Source organism: Anguilla anguilla, chromosome 5 (genome assembly GCF_013347855.1).
Source record: "Anguilla anguilla isolate fAngAng1 chromosome 5, fAngAng1.pri, whole genome shotgun sequence".
Classification (NCBI taxonomy): domain Eukaryota; kingdom Metazoa; phylum Chordata; class Actinopteri; order Anguilliformes; family Anguillidae; genus Anguilla; species Anguilla anguilla.
Window position 1 is genome coordinate 52,499,044 of NC_049205.1, and position 17,623 is coordinate 52,516,666.

Below are 17,623 nucleotides of genomic sequence, written 5' to 3' on the forward strand. Positions count from 1 at the left end.
TTTCTGCTACCTGTTTGAAGTTGACTGTTTGAGGTTCCTCGGTGTGAACAATGCTGCTATTAGCTTTGAACTTAACCTAGTTCACTTCCTGGTTATAAATAAATACTGCCCACAGGAGCACCTAACCAAACCCGTGTATTCCATGAGTCATGTTCTTATGGCTCGTGTACTGTTTTAACTGTCAGATACCTTCCTTAAAAATCTGTGAAAATATTGAAATTTGGAAATTAATTCAAGAACAAGAATGAAATTTGAAGACTTGAAGAGGTAATTTAAAGCACTTTTTTGTTGTTGAGGGTTTGCCAAAAGCTTGCAAAACTTCATGTCCATTTTTCATATAACCCCTCTTGTTTATGGCTCCTGTAATTTGGGCGAGTGGGCCCTTGAAATCACTTGAAAAGTGTTTGAACAGGTTGCACAGGTAAGAATGGGGACCCTGGGTTGCAGTAGTTGTTGTTTTTCTGTCAGTGTCACTCGTTGTTCAGCAGAAGTTCACATGAGAGCAGTGGGATGTAGTTGGGCTGCCTTTGTGTGTGCATGTGGCCCGGTGCCAGGTCCCTGGTACCATTTGTTTTCACGAAACATCCCCCCCCCTCCCCCCTTCTGACTGCCAGAGGAAATTGCAATCTATTTGAAGTGCATGATGAAATGGCCATGTTTGAGACTGGTTAGAGTAGGGTTTCTCAACCCTGGTCCCGGCAGGGTTGGTTTTTCTTCTTACTTCGCGGTTGTTTGATAATTAATTTACAGCACAGCATCTGATTACACAGTTAGCTCACCACGCCTGTTTTCCTTTGTTTTGAACTGGTTACTGATTTTAGTGGAAAGACAGACCAGCGGTCTCTGCAGCTCGCCTGGATCAGGACTACTGAACCCCTGGGACAGAGCCTCCCTCTGCTGATTCAGACTGTATTTATGACCCTGATGAGGCATTCCTGATAACGCTTCTTCCCGGGGCTTGGGTTTTATCTCAGATTTGTGTTTGGGGCCGTTTCTGCTTCAGTGTCGCTAGTTTCCCAACTCTCCATGAATCAGGGGTTTTTTTCCGCCGAAGGCTCCCTTCCTGTTACATTGTTCTGCTCCTTGTAAAGACTTCTCTTTTGCGCATTAGGAAATGTTAACGGAGGATCTAGGTACTAGGATCCTTTTTTTTTTTTAAAGTGTGTGAGGTATTTTATCGTACATTTCTCCAGTGAAAAACACAATTGTGAAGTGATGGTGATTATTGTTAGCCATATTTATGTTGATCATTAGTACTGTGTACAGTGCAGACTTCTCCAGGAATGTTCTGAAAGGTTTAAAGTGAGCAGGAAAACAAATGAGAACTTCCCTGCAGGGCACAAACAGTTTATCTGCTGACATGCTTTGGAGCTTGGGGCACACCACCACCTCTAGATGAACCGGTGTTTTGTGAATTCGAGTAAATGGGTGCTGTGCTGTGTTGCCATGGAAGCACAGTATGTGTGTGCATGAATTTGTGTGTGTGTTCATGCAGGTATTGGAGCGTATAGGGCAACGGTGTAAAAACCCAGCTGTGTACCTACAGGTAACACTGGTGAATACACCGTATTATTCCAGTTAAATCTGTTCATCTCACCCAATGGGCCCAAGCCGTACATCATTCTTTATTTTTGTTGCTTTGAGGATGAAGAGTTTCTGTATATTGCAGCGTTGCATGTACTGTCCTCTTATACCAGTGAACACATGTAGTTGGGCAAATTGTCCAGTTGTTGTACCCCTAAACAGCTATGTGCTGTAATAGTGTTAACATAACCTACATATTATGAGTTCCTTTGTCCATAAGGATCTGCATCCCAGACAACGGAGGCCATCCGTTATCAGAGTAGAGTGAGATGTAAACAGAATAGTTTGGTGAGGGGTAATGTACATAACATGGAGGAGGACCTGTAGGGGGCTGCCAGCTCTGTTCTTATGCATGGGTGGGCCTCTCGGTGTGGTATGAAGTCTTGACTGTGCCAGAGCCGACTGTGGTCAGCAGCCCCATAGGGCCACACACAGTCGGCTATATTATCGCCCCCTCTCTTGTTGGGTTTTGGTCTGCCAGGATTACAGCATCGCAGTGCTCAATAGTGACCTCCGATGGTCGATCGGCACCCCGCGACTCCCACCTGTTGAGATGCACATGAAACGCCTCCCTGCAGCTCGTGACAGTGTGACAAGTTTGCAGAATGCTGTAATGGGCAGCAGTGATGTTGCTTGCTGTGGAGGAGAGCGCACACTTTGCTCCGCTATGAGGAATCTATAGTCGAGGTTGCAGCAGTGAGTGCTGATGTGTGTGTTGCGATATTTCCCAAATTGGGGAGGAAAAGGGGGAAAAGCTTGAAATGAAATATAGAACACTGTGATAAATTACACGTTTGATGTTTGGAGCCAGTGAATAATTAAATGTGAAATTAATTGAAAAATACAACTCTAATCATAACCAAATGTAGGTGCTGCCTTATAAAAACAAGTTTAAAAAAATCAAATTAAAAAGCCATCAGCCCCCCATGAGAGAAAATCTGGCTAATTAGCAGCTGTGTAAGTGTGTAATTAAGACATGTCTGAATGCATCCAGATGGCTGTTCACGGTTCCGCAGGCATGCTGGGAAGGTTTACAGCAGCTGTGTTCAGAGGTGAACGCTGGTGTTAAGCCTTCTCAGGAGCACCTTCCCATTTGACGTTGTTCAGTCTGGAGCGAATAGAAGGATCGCAGCGACCTTGGCATGCATCATAAGGTGATAGGCGCCATGGTTAGATTGCAGAGTTGACAGGGAAGGCAGATGCTCGCCTGATGAGAGCCGATATGGCCTTTATTATCAGCGGACCTTTCCGCGTATATGCTCTGCTGCTTCAGAACGGGGAAGTCTGAAACGGGAAGCCGAGGTGCTTCTAAAGTCCCCGCTGTGAGAGAACAATGCGCGTTACTGAGATCATCAATAAATACAATACAATACTTTATTGTCCCCTCAGGGGAAATTTGTTTTCACATTTTTTTGTCTTGCAGCCTCACATAAATACATAGATACATACAGTACAGTATATACATATAACACACATATAATAAATACATAGATACATACAGTAATAAATACCTAGATACATACATAAAATACACCTGACATTCAGCAAGGCAGTTTGTTCAGCACCTCGAGAGACCTGTACCTGCGGCCAGATGGAAGGAGTGAGAAGAGTGGGTTGAGGGGGTGTGTGGGGTCGTGCGCTATGGTGAGTGCTCTGTGTGTAAGGGCTCTGTTGTTGAGCTCTGAGAGGTTTTGGTGGGAAGTCCAATGATTTTTGAGGCGTTATGTGTGATGCGAGTGAGTTTGTTCCTGTTTGTGGCAGTTAGCATGGTTCAGAATGCCGCTGCCCGACTCATCTACAACCTCCCCAAATTCTCCCACGTCACTCCTCTGCTGCGATCACTTCACTGGCTACCGGTCGCTGCCAGGATCCGATTCAAAGCCCTGACCCTTGCCTACACTGCCGCCAACAGGACAGCCCCCATCTACTTGCAGGACATGACTCAATTCTATGTGCCTGCTCGACCACTCCGCTCTGCGGCAGCAGGGCATCTTGCAACCCCTCCCACCCGCCCAAAGGGATCACAGAGCTTCTCCACCCTAGCTCCCCAGTGGTGGAACGAACTCCCCGTCCCTCTCCGAACCTCCCCCTCACTATCCATCTTCCGCCGTGGCCTGAAGACTCATCTCTTCAGACTATACCTAGAATAACCACCACCACGCTGTGTATATATATATTTAAAAAAAATAAATAAATTTTAAAAAAACCCTTTTTCCTGTCACTTGTTACATGTTGCCCCATCCCTGCACTTCTTGGTAAATTGTATTTGTCCTAATACTCTAGCTTATTCTTCTGCCTAGTTTGGCTTTGCAGATGTTAGACCAGGATAGTGTTCTTTGTTCTCGGCTAGAAATAGCTTTACAAAATAAGTAATTGTACCTTACTGAACCCGTGTTCAGCAGTTGTCTACGACCATGAAAATGCATTTTTTTGTACGTCGCTTTGGATAAAAGCGTCTGCTAAATGAATGTAATGTAATGTAATGCATGGTGAAGAAACAGGGTGAGCAGTAGAGTAAGATGGGCTGGATGTACAGTAGTGACAGAAGATGAGGTGCAACAGAAAGTGGGGTTTGTTGAAAAACAGGAGGTTGGTTCTCATAGCTTGTTTTATTATGATTGTATTCCAATGACTTCTTAGAAAATAAGTACTTTATGTGCATGAGCTGTCATAGCTATGTGGTGCTTGAAACATGAGATTTCCTGCATACAGATATGCCAAGTCGGCAGAGACGGTCTTGAACAGATAAAGTGCACTGATTCACGGCTGTGATTGTGTTATCTTTCATCGTCCCCCCAGCTACCTCTCCTTAGCCAGTGAAAGGGAATGTGCTGGTTACAGGCTCCTCCCCCAGCCCCAACTCCCCAGTTCTGTTCTATAGAAACCTATAATAGCTATGAAACCTATAATAGAATAACAAAGCTGCTCTGTCTCTCTGTCTCTCTAGTGCAGTCATTATAGTAGATACAGTATCCAGTACTTTGCTCTGATTTGCCTCTTTAATATTTTCATTTTATTTTTCAGCATCAGTTTTTGTAAAATTGTGCCCAAGCTCATTATTGAGCTGAATTCTCTCCACAGCACGTTATGATTCAGCAGTATGATAGGCGGGTGCACTTAGAGATCAGAATGTTTTTTTTTACGAAGCAAATGTGTTTCTTGTTTTTCGGTACATTGCAAATGGTCTGTGATATCTAACCTGGAACATTTCTGTCATGGCAGATCTGTGGTTCTCAGTTGCAGAAGCAGAGGGCTTGTTTACTAGGCTTTATCTTGGGTGGGAGGCATTAGAAAGAAGTAGACCCAAGTCCCCAGATTTCCCTGTTGCCAAATGTGCAAATATGCAGTTAGACGAGAGTAGCCGTTTGACTGTCTAACCGATGTTATCGCAGAGATTTTATCGTATTTATTTTCAATGGTTTTGTATAGAATAGTCACAAGATTATACTTCTGCTCTCTGTTTAACAGGGTGATATATGTGTACCCATATGTCAGTTAGAGTATTTATTCATTCTTTTGGGGATTTCACCTGTATTGTACTGTTCATGTCCACAGGTGGTAATTATTGAGGTATTGAAGAGCTACAGCATCTGTACAGTTGTAGGCGATTGTAGCATGTTTCCTTGAAATGACCTGCATGACTCACTTGAAGATGTTTTATGATTGGCTCTTGTCTGTGGCATGATTGTGCATTTCTGCCAGTATTTGGCTCTGTCAGAACATTGTTTCATTTCCTCTTTCCAGGAGGCATGAACAGATTGGCTCATAGACGTCATGTAGCCTGTGCTGATGTCAGCAGAGTTTTTAAAAATCTTTTTATAATCCCATAGCCACTGTGTCCATGGTGAACAGAATTCCTTTTCTCAAAATGTGGTTTGTCTCCACCTTCCAGGACAAAGAGGGAAATGGGAAATTGTCAGCAAAGTACAGCTTCCTTCAAGAGATGGAGGCCCAGAACGAGGAGGTGGTAGCCTTTTGTGAGGACATTGCAGCGTAAGCTTTCCGTCGCCATAGAAACAAAAACCATGACTACCCATGCCCCATACTCCAGCGATGTCATAATTGTCATAACTAACAATTCTAGACCTATGTTTTAACATGTCAATGCAGCTTACTTAGAAAGAAACTTCTATATTGGAGCCCACCTTTTAAAAGTGAAATTATGAACAAGTTCAGTGGATATTAATTGGAAAAAGTGTGAACACTTTCTGTGAATGTAGTTTCTGAAATTCTTACGGTCTATGCACCGGAATTTACACGATTGACTGAAGTAAAAGCAGACGCTATGTTTGCAGTGGAGTCCGGCTAGCACACCACGTATGTGTGACTTTTGCCTTTAAATAGATTCACACAGCTGGGTGTCGATCCGCCCATAAGGCAGTTACGAGTCAAACTAATTATCAGCAACAGCTCTCCAGCTGCTCACGAACGCTTCTCTCTGAAAATAATGTCCTCTCAATTTTACTGAAATGCTGTGGCAACTGTGTGTTCTTTCTGCTTTGCTGCAAGAGTAATTGTGTGGCTGTGCGTTTGGCAGGGTGGTTATGATTTATTGGCTGTGTGTTTGACAGGGGGATTAACTTTGCATCAACCCCAGTCATTAGGGATTAGTTGCTGTGAATTGTATTTTAATTGTATTTTTTTTTTAATTTAATCTCCTCTGTACATCTGAAGCTTACACCAAGTTTTTAAATTATGTCTTTTTGTTGATGGCAATGTTATTTGTTCACTTTTGTTAATTTTTAGCCTGAGGTCCAAGTTCCCTTACGATGACGTCGTCACCAACCCTGGGTATGTGCTGAGCCCGGTGATCCCGCAGAGGGACATGAACAGTGACCGTGGCAGCAGCGTGAAGGTTTCCATAGAGACCCCCGGCTCCCAGGAGCCGGTCACCTTCACCTGCGACGGTAAGGAGCGCCATCAGCTCGGCCACCTGTGTGCAGTACAGCGCGCCCGGTGTTCCTGTTCCCACCCGGTTTCTCCAGCCATTCTCCGCCCTTACTGTGCGGTGCGGCTGTGGTCATCTCCTACCCTCACAAAGCAGTTTTATTTATGCTTGTTCTTATTTTTCTTCCCAATTTGGACTGCCCAGTTGTATTCACCATTGCTTTATTGCTGCTATCGATTCAGGAGAGTACAGACAAGTATATGCGGTCTTGCAGAGTATCTGATGTCAGCTCGAGCAGACATGAGTCAGAGGAAGACACTTCATGCCCAGCTGACCATGCAGCTTGCAGGCACCCAATGGACCTGTGCGGGGGTCGCTGGTACATGAGGAGACCCCATCATCCCCGGCGACCGAAACCCTCCCAGCCGTGGGCCGCAGTGTATTTCGTGTCACTCTGTGGGGCTGCCAGCCAGTCGACACAGGCCTGGTCTGGATTGAAGGCCAGTCCATAGGGCCCACCCACTCCCTGAGGCAGTGCCTTTAGACGAGTCCCCGCCTTTAGATGAGTCCCCACGCAGCCCTGCCAAGGGGGTTTCCTGGAAGCAGCGGGGAATGCTCTGTGCTTGTTTGAACCACTTCCCTGGAGTAGGATGGAGTCTTGCAGTTTTTCTGGTGTGTGAATTTCACACAAATATTTATAATATTATTGGGTTTTTTTTTCTCGAAAAAATGCATGTCTACTTTCCCTTTGAAACAGAGTTGTGAAGCTTTTGGCGAAATGGTTCGCTAGTTGCTAAGCGTACCATGGACTGGGATGTTGCATTTGGAAAAAAATTTATCCAGTCCATTTCTTTTTCTCTTTCTTTTTTTTTGGGAAGCACACCAAGTTCCTTCTCCTGGTCTCCATTTACTTAAGCTTGCTGATTTAATGCCGGGGCCTCTGTTGGTGACCCGTGCGGTGCGAAGTCGTTTTGGCCTGCCTTGGTGTGTGGTGAGACCCGTGAGGGGGCGGGGCCCACTGCAGGTCCTCCTGCGTCGCTCGGCGCTGGCCAGCGCCGGCTGGCAGTCGGCCCCGGCCTTTGTGGAGAGTAATCCGTCTGTGAGGCGTTCTTACGCCGCGCCGCTCCTCGTCTCTCAGGCGCGGGCCGCGGGCTCTGAAGAATGCGTGCCGCTCGGGGCGGCAGAGCGCCCGCGCTACGCTACACAGAGCCGCTCCGCGTTTCCTCGCGTACGCCTGACGCAAGGCCAACACCCCCTCCGTAAAAAACGGGTTTTTGAACTGTGTCGCATGCCACCATTAGAGCCGTCCCACAGAGCCTGCCGGCTAATAAGTCCTACCTCTTCATTTTCCCCCTCTTGTTACACCTGTGTGTGCTCTGACCAGCTCTGGTTTACATTCGGAGATGGGAAGCAGTGGAGCCCAGACCAATTGCCTTCAGTTCTCTGAGAAAGACCTGGCTTTGATTGTCTGAATGTTTGTCACGCACTTCTGACCAGTGAGGCAATACTGTTGGCACATCCAATTACATCACGGTGTGTAAGCTAATGAGGCCCTGCCTCTCTGACCAATGGGAGCAAGCATGAGTTTTCGCGCTTGCCTGCTCTTGACTGTGCCACTGTTCTTCTTTTTAAATTTTTTTTTATTGTTTTGTTTCAGAGGAGGTTCAGTCTGAGTTCATATGAAGATCGACGGCGATTGAGTGAGGGTTTGGTGACTGTGCAGTGTGGGTCCAGTGGTGGTTCAGTAGGGGTTTGGTGGTGGTTCAGTAGGAGTTTAGTGGCGGTTCATTATGGGTTTAGTGGCAACTTGTTAGCGGTTTCGTGGCGGTTCAGTAGAGGTGTGGTGGCAGTGGGTTAGGGGTTTGGTGGCAGTTCAGTCAGGATTTTGTAGCAGTTTGTTTGGTTTTTTTTTTTGTGGTTCAGTTGAGGAGGTTTGGTGGCAGTTCAGTCAGGGTTTTGTGGCAGTCTGTTCGCGGTTTGGTGGTAGTTTGTTGGGGGTTTGTTGGCAGTTTGTTAGGGCTTTGGTGGCGGTTCAGTCTGGGTTTAGTGACAGTTCGGTTTGGGTTTGGCAGTGGTTCAGTAGGGGTTTGGTGGCGGCTTGTTAGGGGTTTGGTGGTGGTTTGTTAGGAGTTTGGTGTCAGTCTGTTAGAGGTTTGGTGGCGGTTTGTTAGGGGTTAGGTGGCGGTTTGTTAGGAGTTTGATGGTGGTTTGTTAGGGGTTTGGTGGTGGTTTGTTATGGGTTTGGTGGTGGTTTGTTAGGGGTTTGGTGTCAGTCTGTTAGAGGTTTGGTGGCGGTTTGTTAGTGCTTTGGTGGCGGTTCAGTAGGGGTTTGGCAGTGGTTCAGTAGGGTTTTGTGGCAGTCTGTTGGGGGTTTGGTGGCGGTTTGTTAGGGGTTTGGTGGCAGTCTGTTAGAGGTTTGGTGGCGGTTTGTTAGGGGTTAGATGGCGGTTTGTTAGGAGTTTGGTGGTGTTTGGTGGTCAGTGGTTCGTTGGCAGTTTGTTAGTGCTTTGGTGGCGGTTCAGTAGGGGTTTGGCAGTGGTTCAGTAGGGTTTTGTGGCAGTCTGTTGGGGGTTTGGTGGCGGTTTGTTAGGGGTTTGGTGGTGGCTGTGGGTGGAGGCTCCTGCCTGTAGCTCCCTCTGCCCTGCCGGTGGGGCAGACTGCCCATCTGATCTGTTTCACTCATTAGACTCCATATCAGCCGCCTGACATTCCAACACCATGCGTGCAGTGTACCTGACATGCGTGGAGAGTTTTAGCACATATCCACCAGAAGATCATGCTTGGCATTTACTGCCATTGGTCGATTCCCCAAATCGCCTCTGAACCACATCAAACAAGCCACAACAAACCCAAACAACTCCTTGAAGTTGAACTCGTGCAGTTGTCTAGCTGAGTGCAGTTGCATGCAGCACAGTACAGTGGAGCTCAGTGCATTTGTGTGCTGTGGAGTCCAATACTTGTCATCTGTCGTTTGGGCTAGCACCCCAGTGAAAGCTGCACTTGCCATTTTGTCCTGTACACATGGGAGGGGCCTCACTTTGATCTACGTTCTGTCGACAGATTAATGTGGCATGAATTACTGGCCTGTGTTTGTTATTTCTGCCCCTGTCAGTAAGATCTTTCTCTCCCTCTTTCTCTTCATCTTTCTCTCGCTTTCTCTCTCTCTCTCACTCTCTCTCTCTTTCTTTCTCTTTCTCTCTTTCTCCCTCTTTCTCTCTCTCTCACTCTCCCTCCCTCCCTCTCTCTCTCTCTCTCTCTCTCTCTCTCTCTCTCACACACAGTGAGTTCCCCGGTGGAGCTGTTAATCATGCAGGCCCTGTGCTGGGTTCATGATGATCTGAACCAGGTCAACATTGGCAGCTACATCCTCAAAGTGTTCGGCCAAGAGGAAGCTCTGCAGAAGTGAGTCCCTTTAAGCTCCAACCCCCCCCCCCCCCCCCCAACACATACACAGACACACACATCATCATGTTCTCTGAAGGGGAACAGAGACAGAGAGAGCAGCAGCAGAGAGAGGTAGTGAGAGAGAGAGAGAGTAGGAGCAGGGTGAGAGCGAGAGAGACAGACAGAGCAGAGCACAGAGAGAGTGAGACAGAGAGAGAGAGCAGGAGCAGAGAGAGGGGAAGAAAAGGAAAGTGGTGTATAAACAAGGTCAATGCCAACATTCCACACAGTGGGGACTATTTTTCTTAAGTTATGTTAGGAAAATGTTTCATTTTTGCTTTTTGTCAAGCAAAATCAACTTTGGAAGAAATGAAATTACTTTGGCTGGTATCTTCTACAGCATCTTGGACAAGTTGTTTTTCCCCAGAAACTTTTTTTTTTCTTTTTTCTGCAGAGCACTTGTTTTCCCCCCTGCATGTTGCTTGCATGCTGTAATTCCACTCCTTTGTAAAGGGTGTAAAAACCATTAGTCGGTTTTGTTTTGTGTCACTAGAACTTGGTAATATTTTTCCTGTGGGTGCACGCTTGCATTGTCTCGGCTGAATTTGGCAGGCGTCACCAGAAATGCTGGAACTTCTTGATGAGGATGTTGTTCCTTCCTCCTTCCCAGCGCGCACTCTCACAGTCTGAGCCCGAGTTAAGGAAAGGGACGGGAGGTGCGTAATGTTGGGAGGAGGGCTTAAAGCGCAAGGCCACTGGGTTAGGGCCCCTCCCCAATCGCCTAGCAACAGCGCCCTCCCTCCCCTCTCGCCCGCTTTTGAAAATGAAACGAGGCTTACTCCACTGTGGGAGAGGTGCATTAGCAGACATGTTTGCATGTACACAGAGCATTCGTGTGGTTGTTTTGATGTTACCCAGCAGAGTGCTCAGCCTGTGAAATGCGTATTGGTGATTCACCACAGCACATATAGTGCCTTGAGTGCGGTGTCACAACTTGCAGTGTCATGCCCTGGGTTCAGACCTGTAGCCGTTTTGGATATGAGATCTTCAAGCTGAGCCCCAGTTGTGCCACTGAAGTGCCCCACCCCATAGTAAGCACAAGCAGTGCTCCCCCTCACTAAGCTGTCTTGACTGTGCTGTCTTGACTTCAGTAAGTACAGCTTTGACTGTGCTGCTTCTTCCCCCAGTGAGCACAGTTTGGACTGTGCTGCACTGTTCTCTCAGTAAGCACAGTTTTGACTGTGCTGCACTGTTACCTCAGTGAGCACAGTTTTGGCTGTGCCCTCTTGCTTTCAGTGAGCACAGTTTTGACTGTGCTGCTCTGTTCTCTCAGTAAGCACAGCCTTGGCAGCCATGAGTACGTTCAAGACTGCAGGAAGTGGGAAGCAGAGATCAAACTGCAGCTTCTCTCCCAGGGCACCATCCGCAGAGACCTCGCCCGCACGGTGAGTCCCACCACCAGCACACACACGCACACACCGCACACGCACGCACGCACCACCACATACATACACACACATGTACACACGCACGCACGCACACACCACCACATACATACACACACACACGCCACCACATACATACACACAAGTACACACGCACACACACACACGTACACATACACGCACGCACACAGACGCACACACCCATGAACACACACATACACACGCACACACACACATACACACACACACACACACACACACACACACACACACACACACACACACACACACACACACACACAATGCCTGTCACAGCCCAACATAAGCCCACTTCCCCATTCTTCCCCCCCCGTGACATACTGGGTCACTGCAGACCAATGACATGCTGGTTTTCTGTTTTTGCAGTAATATCAAAGTCTATTTTGTGTGTGTGTTTTTTAAACACAGGCAGAGGATGACTCCGCCCCCATCAGTTTGGAGGAATACCTCTGCCACATAGAGAGACTCTTCAAGGAGACCATCTCTAGGTAGGGGTGCAAGCTGGGCTGCTATGGTTACTGGGAGGCCTCGCCCCCGCCTGCGGGCCGAGGGATTGGGCCTCTGGGTGATGCGTTTGTTTCTCTGCTCTCCATTCAGACAGAGCCTCAGTGACTACCTGGACGGCTATCACAATCAAGTCAGCGCGTGCCTGCAGAACGAGGTAGGCCTTCCTGTTCCTGTCTTTCACTGGAAGCCTGGCGTGAAGAGGAATCTGCAGACCGCCCTCAGTGATGAAATCAACACATGGCGCAGTGCTGTCTGAAGACAGCTGGTCAAATCCTAACTTTTTTCTTTTCTTTCTTTTTTGCACCTCCCCAGAACACTCAGTATAAGACGGTAGATCTGGTGATCCAGACGGTGAAGAATTTCTGCTGTGTTCTGGATGAGGTTGAGACCCTGGCCATCACGGAGGCGGTGAAGAGGGTCAAACGTGCCGTCAACCTCCCCAGAACAAAGACCTCGGAGGTGAGACTTCCTGTCCCTGCCCCTTTCTCACAGATCCTTTCCTCGTTCATTAGCTCAGTTGAGCTGTCCGAAACGATTACTCAGAAAATTTGATGTGGTGTGTCACATATTTTAAAAATATTGTTTGTTGCCTACATTTCTCACATATGGTGTGCACATTATGCATAAAAATCAACTTAATGAACATAAAAAATTTGACTATTAGTCATTTATGTTATGATGTTGCATTGCAGCACTAGTTAGAATGCTAATAAAGAGAGACAGACATGTTTTTTAAAGCATGGTATTAAATTAGGCTAAATTTGGGCAGTGCCTCAAAGTGTCTTCCTGTCTTCCAGGGTTCTGTGAAATCCTCTGGTGGTTCTACTAATGGTAAGTTTCTTTCTACCTGGGGTTGACCTTTGGTGTACTGTCTGAATCTTGTGTGTCTGCATCCCCACCAAGTCAGCTGACACCCGTCTCCCTGACCTTTGAACCCCCCAGGCTGTGTCAGCCCCGTGGAGGAGAGCCTGGCCGGGCTCACCGCTGCGGTGCACGGCCTGGCCACGCTCTACCTCCGCTCCTTCTGCCCCATCGTATCCCAGCAGCCCGAGCGGCAGCCCGAGGAGGGCCGCAGCAGTAAGGAGGCCTCGGGCACCACGGACCACCTGCAGTTCACCCTGTTCGCCGTGCACGGCATCCCCAACGCCTGGGTCAGCAGGTACTTACAGCGCCCCCCGCTGGAGGCTGCGGGGACACGGGAGGGGTCTCGCGCTGTCCAATCCTGTCCAGAATGCACCGGCAAATTTTATCTCAGAGCCCCTTAAGAGGATCGTCCTCTGGCTAAGGAAGCCCAGGTTCAATACAATGGTGTGACCCCTTCAACCAACAGCCTCTGAAGGCCGCAGTGCTGTGGCTCTTAAGCGCTTTGTGGTCAGAATGTTGCTCGTAGTGGGGCACCATTGTCTATTTGTCTGTTTATTACAGTATGAATGTGTAATGAAGTTCTTTGGAGACCTCCGGGGGTTCCCTGGACCCTTCGTTTCTGATGGGCAGTCCCTCTTCTAAAAGGAGGGTGGCCATTGTTAACTATGCCTCATCTCTGACTTGATTTTCCGACCTGATTTTCACCTGTCTTTGCTTTCTATTTTATGGGTGAGTGAGTGTTAGAGTCATATGGCTTTTTTACAATACGTACTCTCAGTTTCATGATTCCAAAGCTCTCTCGTCTTTGCCAGTATCGCGCAATAAAAGCCTTCTCGTTACATAATCCACTTCAGTACGGTTCACCTTTTTTATCTGGCAAAGTATATCACTTTCTGCTGTGAATCCCCTTTAAACAGAGCAAGGAAGATTTGATTTCTTTTTTGCAGCCCTGTGAATGCTCATTAGGCTGAACAGGATGCACTTGGTCAGCCTGCGCTTTCGGTGGGGATTAGTGTGGGGTCAGTGGCGTGTATTTGCGCATGTTATGCACAGATGTGCTGCATCTTGTCATCGTGTCTCTTCATGTCTCTCAGCTTTGAGGCCCCCTGCATTTGAGTCCCCCTGCTTTTGAGTCTCTTTGCTTTTGAGTCCCCTTGCTTTTGAGTCTCTTTGCTTTTGAGTCCCCCTGCCTTTGAGTCTCTTTGCCTTTGAGTCTCTTTGCTTTTGAGTACCCCTGCCTTTGAGTCTCTTTGCTTTTGAGTACCCCTGCCTTTGAGTCTCTCTGCTTTGAGTCTCTTTGCTTTTGAGTCCCCCTGCTTTTGAGTCTCTCTGCTTTGAGTCTCCCTGCTTTTGAGTACCCCTGCCTTGAACCTCTCTGCTTAGCGTTTATTTTCTTCATGTCTGTCGAATTCACATCTTTCTACTTTGTGTTTCTGATGTCTTTTTCCATCATGAGTCTCTGCTTTGTGTCTCTTTGCTTCATGTCCCTGGGTCGTGTCTCGCTGCACCCCCTGGGCTGTCTCTCTTGGCACAGTTGTCCAGCTTTGTCGCACTCCGTCCCATGTTAACGCTAAAAACGATTTCCACACGCAGAAGCCGCGGGGACGAGCAGGGGTGCTGCGCGCTCCCTTTCGGGAATAAAATGCACTTTGTGGAAACCCCGCTGCATTCTCTGGCTGCTCCGTGAGACAGACCAGCCAGGGGTTCGGCTCCCCGGGTCCCAGGGCCAGCCACGATTTTAAAATTAACCAGAAAGTGGTTAATAATAGGCCTCCTCCCCCCGCCTGGCTGCCAAGCGCTATTTATAACCCTGAAACGCTGAGAATTCACTAACGTCATGTAGCGCAGCTCCAGGAATACTCCATGAAGGGGTTTGGAACAGAGGCCCAGGCCTCCAGTCACATGTAATTAAATGCCATCTGGTAACATGAGTAATGCAGCACACCAGTGTGTAGCAGTGAAGTGAGGTAATCCCAGTAGATTTTGATATTATTTTATATTATTATTGAGATGATGATGCTGATCATCTTTATTGTTATTGTATCAATTGTTATTGTTATTATCATATGTATCATCACACCTGAAGTACCCCCCTGGGAAGTTATTCTGTTCTTTTTTTCATATTTCATTGTTCTTTTCTGATTTGGTTTGGTCGGACTGGCAATGTGCAAATGTACATTTGAAAACTGAATTAAAATGTGTGTTTTGCAGTTATGAGAAGTACTACCTCATGTGTGCTCTGACCCATAATGGAAGAAACCTGTTCAAGCCGGTTCAGTCCAAGAAAGTTGGCACGTACAAGAGCTTCTTCTACCACATCAAATGGGACGAACTGTAAGTGGTCCATGTCTGTCAGTTAAAGAGGCAACTGATTAAAAGATGCAGCAAACATAGCTACAAATGTGGCATTCTTCAGGCTTTGATTAATATGGATGTGCTGGCAGTAGAGCTGCATATGCTTATGAGTTGATGATTTGATTTGTGGCTGTGCTATCAGTTTAGCTCATTCTGGCACATGACCACATTGCGTCCTGCTACGGAGTTCCATTCAATCTTCCCACTTCATCCACATCTTTTCTAGCAGCTCTTTTAAAATGGCATGTTCCTCAGGACTGTGGACCTGATTCTAACACATTTTTAACTGTGTTAATCAACCCTTTCTGTAGTTAATGCGGCTTTTATTGCTTTATGAATGTGCATATGTAGTTGCTTTTGTAAGTCACTCTGATTAATAACAACATGGATGAAGTGTAAAAAAATTTTTTTAATCTTTCGTGTACAGGATAAATTTTCCCATTGCTGTTGCCCTGCTGCCCTTGGAGTCCATGCTGATCCTTTCTCTGTACGGGATACTCAACCAGAATGCCACCAGCTCCCCCGACTCCAACAAGCAGCACAAGGGCCCCGAACTGCTGGGCAAGGCGTCCGTGCCTCTCTTCAACTTCCAACGGTCAGACCCCCTGCTTTGCCTTTCCCACCGGTGATGGTGGCATCGGAGTTCAGTTAGTGTGGGCGGGGTCTCTGGCTTGTGAGAGGGCGGGGTCTCTAGCTTCTGTAGGCAGAATGTCTGGTGTGTGTGTGGGCAGGGTCTCTGGCTTGTGAGAGGGCGGGGTCTCTAGCTTCTGTAGGCAGAATGTCTGGTGTGTGTGTGGGCAGGGTCTCTGGCTTGTGAGAGGGCGGGGTCTCTAGCTTCTGTAGGCAGAATGTCTGGTGTGTGTGTGGGCGGGGTCTCTGGCTTGTGAGAGGGCGGGGTCTCTAGCTTCTGTAGGCAGAATGTCTGGTGTGTGTGTGGGCGGGGTCTCTGGCTTGTGAGAGGGCGGGGTCTCTAGCTTCTGTAGGCAGAATGTCTGGTGTGTGTGTGGGCGGGGTCTCTGGCTTGTGAGAGGGCGGGGTCTCTAGCTTCTGTAGGCAGAATGTCTGGTGTGTGTGTGGGCGGGGTCTCTGGCTTGTGAGAGGGCAGGGTCTCTAGCTTCTGTAGGCAGAATGTCTGGTGTGTGTGTGGGCGGGGTCTCTGGCTTGTGAGAGGGCGGGGTCTCTAGCTTCTGTAGGCAGAATGTCTGGTGTGTGTGTGGGCGGGGTCTCTGGCTCATATGTAGACGGAGTGTCTGGCATGTATTTGGGTGGGGTGTCTGGTGCCCATGTGGGCGGGGTCTCTGACGTGCGCTGCATTTCAGGGTGCTGGCACAGGGGACCAAGCTGCTCCCCCTGTGGGCTCCCCTCCCTGTCCCCGGTAGACGGAAGGCCCAAACTGAGAGGATCATCCTGCAGGTTTCTCCTCCATTTTTTTCACCTTGTCATTTGGAATGGCTGCTTCCAGTATGCTTTCACATCACGGCTCTGCCCCCCCTGTACTTGCATAGGGAGCGCTGTAGCTGAGGCACATGCTGTATACCCTCTCAGTACTCGCTCCAGTCATACTGTCTGCAGCTTTCACAGTTCAGAGTGGCTAGAGCCGTAATGGCCCTCCAGCTCCCCCTGTGTGCAGTTTCCTGTTGAGTTCATGTTAATGTGCAGTGAGTACTACAGCAAAAGAATGGCTGCTCCGTCACTACACTAATGATCATTTTCCCCATATAGCCATACTGTGTACTGCATCACTCTCTCACCATGTCTCTCACTTACTACCATTCACTGAGCACCACACTCAGTCACAGTCAGCTAGCGGCACTGCGCACACTAAGACTGCACATGTCTAGGCTGTAGGGTCCAGCTCACTCTTGTAGGAAGCAAGTGTGCAGACTGAGCCCATTGCAACAAGTTCTAAGAAGCTGTAAGATGTAAAGGTTGTTTCCATGATTTAAAGATGCAAAATGTTCCTGGCTGCAGGTGGATTTCCCCACCCCAGCCCTGGACGTCCTGTACGTGGGCCCCCAGCCGGCCAGCTGCCCCGACCCCCAGTCCCTGGAGAGCCTGGACCCAGACCTGAAGAGGCGTGCTGAAAAGCTGTGTGGCAGAGCCTCTACTTTTGGGTATGTAACGCCCCCCCCCCCCCCCCCCCCCCCCGCTCCCCCCACATGTGACAAGGGCCCGAAAAAATAGAAGCAGTAACTTTTTTGGACATTTTTTCCCGTGATTGGAAAACAAACAAATGTGTGGTAAGAGGAAGGGTGTGTGTGCTTGGTGTTTGTCCGTGGGGCTGTGTGGCAGAGTGAGCATGTGATCCCGTCACCCCCTGGAGAGTGTGATTACTTCCATTGCCTGGCGACGTGGGTCTTCAGCTCACGGGGCAAATGGGATTGTTATTGTGCCTTATGAACGCGTTATACCAGTCCTGCGAGTGAGCCAGACCCACACACCCTCAAAGCTCCTCTTTCAGAACCGGGGGGAGGTTCAGGTGCTTTCTGATCATTGTGATAATTCTGTTACTTGTTCACCTTGATCCTTTGTAAACCTGTTTTCAAAAATCTTCATA

The 17,623-nt window shown here is 48.1% G+C and overlaps 1 protein-coding gene across 5 annotated transcripts in view; it reads left to right on the forward strand.

Moving 5' to 3' along the window:
- The window catches only part of pik3c2a (phosphatidylinositol-4-phosphate 3-kinase, catalytic subunit type 2 alpha), a 37,653-nt gene that overhangs the window by 7,589 nt on the left and 12,441 nt on the right, over window positions 1–17,623 (forward strand). For all 5 annotated transcript variants that reach the window (XM_035417352.1, XM_035417350.1, XM_035417349.1 and 2 more), the window contains 13 exons: window positions 5,477–5,577; window positions 6,331–6,491; window positions 9,754–9,874; window positions 11,190–11,301; window positions 11,749–11,828; window positions 11,938–12,001; window positions 12,160–12,306; window positions 12,645–12,678; window positions 12,790–13,006; window positions 14,923–15,045; window positions 15,494–15,661; window positions 16,386–16,479; window positions 17,038–17,180. In XM_035417352.1, coding sequence (XP_035273243.1) covers window positions 5,477–5,577; window positions 6,331–6,491; window positions 9,754–9,874; window positions 11,190–11,301; window positions 11,749–11,828; window positions 11,938–12,001; window positions 12,160–12,306; window positions 12,645–12,678; window positions 12,790–13,006; window positions 14,923–15,045; window positions 15,494–15,661; window positions 16,386–16,479; window positions 17,038–17,180 — 1,565 coding nt within the window. The remainder of the gene's footprint in view (window positions 1–5,476; window positions 5,578–6,330; window positions 6,492–9,753; window positions 9,875–11,189; window positions 11,302–11,748; window positions 11,829–11,937; window positions 12,002–12,159; window positions 12,307–12,644; window positions 12,679–12,789; window positions 13,007–14,922; window positions 15,046–15,493; window positions 15,662–16,385; window positions 16,480–17,037; window positions 17,181–17,623) is intronic.